Below are 6,000 nucleotides of genomic sequence, written 5' to 3' on the forward strand. Positions count from 1 at the left end.
GGCATGGACAGAGTGGATAGTCAGAAGCTTTTTCCCAGGGTGGAAGAATCAATTACTCAGGGGCACAGGTTTAAGGTGCGAGGGGCAAGGTTTAAAGGAGATGTACGAGGCAGATTTTTTACACAGAGAGTAGTGGGTGCCTGGAACTCGTTGCCGGGGGAGGTAGTGGAAGCGGATACGGTAGTGACTTTTAAGGGGCGTCTTGACAAGTACATGAATAGGATGGGAATAGAGGGATATGGTTCCCGGAAGGGTAGAGGGTTTTAGTTCAGTCGGGCAGCATGGTCGGTGCAGGCATGGAGGGGCCGAAGGGCCTGTTCCTGTGCTGTAATTTTCTTTGTTCTTTTGTTCTTTGTTCTGTGTGTGGGAAAGGATTCACTCACTCATCAAATCTCCTAAAACACCAATGATTTCACACTCGGGAGAGACTGTTCACCTGCTCTGTGTGTGGGAAGGGATTCATTCAGTCGTCCCACCTACTGAGACACAAACAAGTTCACACTGCAGAGCGGCCGTTCACCTGCTCCCGGTGTGGGAAAAGATTCACTAATTCATCCCACCTACTGGACAGTACGGTAGCACAGTGGTTAGCACTGCGGCTTCACAGCTCCAAGGACCTGGGTTCGATTCCCAATTGGGTCACTGTCTGTGTGGAGTTTGCACATTCTTCCCTTCACGAGAAGACCTTGGCAGGTAAGATTAAGGAGAACCCGAAGGTGTTCTATAAATATGTGAAGAGTACATAAGAACATAAGAAATAGGGGGTAGGCCATCTAGCCCCTCGAGCCTGCCCCGCCATTCAATAACATCATGGCTGATCTGAAGTGGATCAGTTCCACTTACCCGCCTGATCCCTATAACCCCTAATTCCCTGACCGATCAGGAATCCATCTATCCGTGATTTAAACATATTCAACGAGGTAGCCTCCACCACTTCAGTGGGCAGAGAATTCCAGAGATTCACCACCCTCTGAGAGAAGAAGTTCCTCCTCAACTCTGTCTTAAACCGACCCCCCTTTATTTTGAGGCTGTGCCCTCTAGTTCTAGCTTCCTTTCTAAGTGGAAAGAATCTCTCCATCTCTACCCTATCCAGCCCCTTCATTATCTTATAGGTCTCTATAAGATCCCTCCTCAGCCTTCTAAATTCCAACGAGTACAAACCCAATCTGCTCAGTCTCTCCTCATAATCAACACCCCTCATCTCCGGTATCAACCTGGTGAACCTTCTCTGCACTCCCTCCAAGGCCAATATATCCTTCTCTCTCTGTCTCTTTCTCTCTCTCTCTGATTCTGTGTGTGTCTCCCTCTGTGTCTCTCTGTCTCTCTCTCTGTCTCTCTCTCTGTCTCTCTCTCTGTCTCTCTCTCTGTCTCTCTCTCTCTCTGTCTCTCTCTCTCTCTCTCTCTCTCTCTGTCTCTCTCTCTCTCTTTCTCTCTCTCTCTCTTTCTCTCTCTCTCTGTCTCTATCTTTGTCCATAAGACCATAAGACATTGGTGCAGAATTATAAGATCATGGCTGATCTTTTTGTGGACTCAGCTCCACTTACCCACCTGCTCACCATAACCCTTAATTCCTTTACTGTTCAAAAATGTATCTATCCTTGCCTTAATAAAGCTCTGGTCAGACCTCATTTGGAGTATTGTGAGATGTTTTGGGCCCCGTATCTAAGGAAGGATGTGGTGGCCTTGGTAAGGGTCCAGAGGAGGTTCACAAGAATGATAGAAAAACTACAGCACAAAACAGGCCCTTCGGCCCCACAAGTTGTGCCGAACATATCCCTACCTTTTAGGGCTACCTATAACCCTCCATCCTATTAAGTCCCACGTACTCATCCAGGAGTCTCTTAAAAGACCCTATTGAGTTCGCCTCCACCACCACTGACGGCAGCCGATTCCACTCGCCCACCATCCACAACCTTAAGAGAATCTTGAACAATGACTCCCAAGTCCCTTTGTGTTTCTGATTTCCTGAGCATTTAGAAAATAGTCTCTGCCTCCATTCCTCCTTCCAAAGTGCATAACCTCACACTTTTCCACATTGTATTCCATCTGCCACTTCTTTGCCCGCTCTCCTAACCTGTCCAAGTCCTTCTGCAGCCCCCCTGCTTCCTCAATACTACCTGTCCCTCTACATATCTTTGTATCATCTGCAAACTTAGCAACAGTGCCTTCAGTTCCTTCCTCCAAATCGTTAATGTATATTGTGAAAAGTTATGATCCCAGAACCGACCCCTGAGGCACACCACTAGTCACCGGCTGCCATCCTGAAAAAGACCCCTTTATCCCCACTCTCTGCCTTCTGCCGGTCAACCAATCCTCTATCCATGCCAGGATCTTACCTTTAACACCAGGGCACTTAACTTATTTAACAGTCTCTTATGCGGCACCTTGTCAAAGGCCTGTAAATCTAAATAAATTAAAGGTCTCTCTGACTCTCTCTCTCTGTCTCTGTCTCTGTCTCTCTCTCTCTGTGTCTGTGGTGAACCATCGTTGGTTCCCACTGGATAGTACTGAGCCAGGGGCTGGCCAGGACTACAAGGATGTACATATGTTACTGTTGGGTTGTGCTATTGCTGCTGTTGGGGTTAGGGTGGGGTTGTTACACCTTTGTACTGTAGTGTTGTGGCACATCCCAGTCGGGCTCCGCCTCCTGGGAGAGGTATAAGAGTCCCTGCTCTGGCCGGGACCCCTTCAGTCTGGGATAGTGTATATAATTACTGGCTGCTTCATTACAGTAAATAAAAGCCTTTCATTTGCCGAGCTTCAAGCCTCGTGTCTGAATAGCGCATCAATTTTATTTACTGTCGTTAAACTCTCGTCGAGAAAAAAAAAAGAGAGAGTATGGAGCAAATTCTGAAGCCGGAACGCCTTACGCTAGATCCACGTGCGGTGGGCGCTTCTAACACCTTCGACCACTGGCTGAAGTGTTTTGAAGATTACCTGGCAGCCTCCGCAGCGGTCACCACAGATGATGACAGAGTCCGGGTCCTCCATGCGAGGGTAAGCAACACTGTCTACCTCGCGATCCGTGCGGCCACCGATTATACGAAGGCCCTCGAGCTTCTGAAGAAGCGCTATACCAAACCACCCAATGAGATACACGCTCGTTACCTCCTAGCCACTCGACGACGGCAGTCTGGCGAAACGATGGAGGACTATGCCAATGAGCTCCTACAGCTAGCCAGGGGCTGTAACTGCAAAGCTGTGTCGGCTGAGCAGAGCATGTACGACTTCGCCCGAGATGCGTTTGTGGCCGGGGTCGGATCGTTGTACATTTGACTTAAACTGTTGGAGAAGGGTAGCCTTAATCTTACCCAGGCCATCGAGTTAGCAGAGATGCTCGAGTCGGCCTCCAAAACCTTAGTATTATATCCGGAGGACCATGTGGAGACAACGTGGCAGGAGCAGTCGCTAATCCCTCCTCGTCCCTCGGGTTCGAAATGCTGCGTAATGGCGTGCTCCCATTCGGGCCAGACGACGGCAGCAGCCCCGGGCGGCCCGCGGTGCTATTTCTGTGGAGGAGCGAAGCATACTCGGCAAAAGTGTCCCGCTAAAGCTGTGTTGTGCACCGCATGCGGTAAAAAAGGGTATTATTCAAAAGTGTGCCGATCTAAACCCAGGAAGGCAGTGCGGCCTGCGATTCTTCAGAGCTCGGGTCTTCGTCGTCGAAGTCATCGCGGGGTTCATCCACGTGCGAGACCAGGACGACGCCATTACAGTCGACGGAGTCGGAGGAGTATGACCACCAGGGGTCGCTGAGTTTGGCGCCCTCACCCACGTGCGACTCATGGGGGCAGCCATGTTGGTCGACACTGACCACGAATGACCAGCAGGGGTCCTCCTCATCGACTTCAGCTGCCTGCAGTGGCGCTCATGAACCAACGGTGGCGTCGATCATCCTGGACCAGGCCAAGCCTCATAGACTTGACAAATCTATGATGAATATCCAGGTAAATGACCACGTGATTTATTGTCTGTTTGACTGCGGGAGCACTGAGAGCTTTATCCACCCAGACACTGTGAAGCGGTGTGGACTCCAGATTCAACCTGCCAAACAGACAATCTCTATGGCATCAAGGTCCCGGTCTGTTGCCGTGCTAGGGAGTTGCGTGGTAACCTTGAAGGTGCAAGGTACAGTTTACGAGCGTTTCAAACTCCTTGTGTTGCCGTATCTTTGCGCGCCAATACTTCTCGGACTAAACTTCGTGGTCCACTTGAGGAGTGTAATCCTACAGCACGGTGGGCCACTCCCTTCAGTGGCAGTGGGAAAACAGCAGCAGCCTCTAAATTGCCCAACGCGCCCCGCCTGCAGCCTCTCGACGCTGAAGATCACCACACCCTCCTTGTTCCAGAATCTTGTGCCAGGCTGCAAGCCCATCGCGACTAAAAGTAGGCGTTACAGCACTGTGGATTGGATCTTCATCAGATCTGAGGTTCAGCGGCTCCTCAAAGAAAGGATCATACAACCCAGTGTTAATCCGTGCAGAGCGCAGGTTGTGGTGGTCAAGAGCGGGAACAAACCCCGGATGGTCATCGACTACAGTCAGACCATTAACTGATATACGCAGCTGGATGCGTATCCCCTCCCGCGCATATCTGATATGGTCAATCAGATTGCGCAGTACCGGGTGTTCTCCACCATAGACCTCAAGTCCGCCTACCACCAACTCCCCATTCGCCCAGAGGACCGACAATATACGGCCTTTGAGGCGGATGGTCGCTTGTATCACTTTCTCAGGGTTCCCTTTGGTGTCACCAATGGGGTCTCGGTCTTCCAGCGTGCTATGGACCGAATGGTGGACCAGAACGGGCTGCGGGCTACCTTCCCGTACCTGGATAACGTCACCATCTGCGGCCATGACCAGCAGGACCACGACACGAATCTCCTGAACTTCCTATGCACTGCATCTCGCCTGAACCTGACCTACAACAGGGAGAAGTGTGTATTCAGTACGCGCCATTTAGCCATCCTGGGATACGTGGTGGAAAACGGGGTCATTGGCCCTGATCCAGGCCGTATGCGCCCCCTTTCTGAACTTCCCTTGCCCACTAGTGCAAAAGCACTGAGAAGATGCTTAGGCTTCTTCTCTTATTATGCGCAGTGGGTTCCCAACTACGCGGATAAAGCCCGTCCGCTCATCAAGTCCACGACTTTTCCCTTAACGCCAGAGGCCCGATTGGCCTTCGATAAATTAAAAGCCGACATCGCGAAAGCCACGATGCACGCGGTAGACGAGTCCATCCCCTTTCAGGTGGAAAGCGATGCATCTGATTTCGCCCTGGCCGCCACACTTAACCAGGCGGGCAGGCCCGTCGCATTTTTTTCCCGCACCCTCCAAGGCCCCGAAATTCGGCATTCAACGGTGGAAAAGGAGGCCCAGGCCATTGTGGAGGCCGTCAGGCACTGGCGCCATTACTTGGTGGGAAAACGGTTCACCCTGATCACGGACCAGCGGTCCGTGGCGTTCATGTTTAACAACACGCAGAGGGGCAAGATCAAGAATGATAAGATCTTGCGGTGGAGAATTGAACTCTCCACCTATAACTACGACATCATGTACTGTCCAGGGAAACTCAATGAGCCCTCGGATGCCCTCTCGCGTGGAACATGCGCTAGTATACAGGAGGACCGTTTGCATGCCCTCCATAATGACCTGTGCCATCCTGGGGTCACTCGGCTCTACCACTTTATAAAAGCCCGCAACCTGCCTTACTCGGTGGAGGACGTCAGGTCAGTAACAAGGAGCTGTCGGGTTTGCGCGGAATACAAACCGCACTTTTATCGACCTGACCGGGCACATTTAGTCAAGGTCACTCGTCCCTTCGAGAGACTGAGTGTCGATTTTAAGGGCCCCCTTCCCTCAACAGATCGGAATGTGTATTTCCTCAATATCATTGATGAGTACTCCCGGTTCCCTTTTGTTGTTCCCTGCTCTGATACATTCGCTGCCACGGTTATCAAGGCATTCCGTGATCTTTTTACCCTGTTCGGGTACCCCGGCT

General features: G+C 51.2%; 1 protein-coding gene across 1 annotated transcript in view; it reads left to right on the plus strand.

Moving 5' to 3' along the window:
- Nucleotides 1-6,000, plus strand: part of LOC144486085 (MAM domain-containing glycosylphosphatidylinositol anchor protein 1-like) — a gene marked incomplete at its 3' end in the record, with an annotated part of 298,296 nt that overhangs the window by 51,807 nt on the left and 240,489 nt on the right. Inside the window, 1 exon segment of the mRNA XM_078204195.1 lies at nt 456-570. Coding sequence (XP_078060321.1) covers nt 456-570 — 115 coding nt within the window.

This window comes from Mustelus asterias, unplaced genomic scaffold, assembly GCF_964213995.1.
Source record: "Mustelus asterias unplaced genomic scaffold, sMusAst1.hap1.1 HAP1_SCAFFOLD_287, whole genome shotgun sequence".
In the NCBI taxonomy this organism is placed as follows: domain Eukaryota; kingdom Metazoa; phylum Chordata; class Chondrichthyes; order Carcharhiniformes; family Triakidae; genus Mustelus; species Mustelus asterias.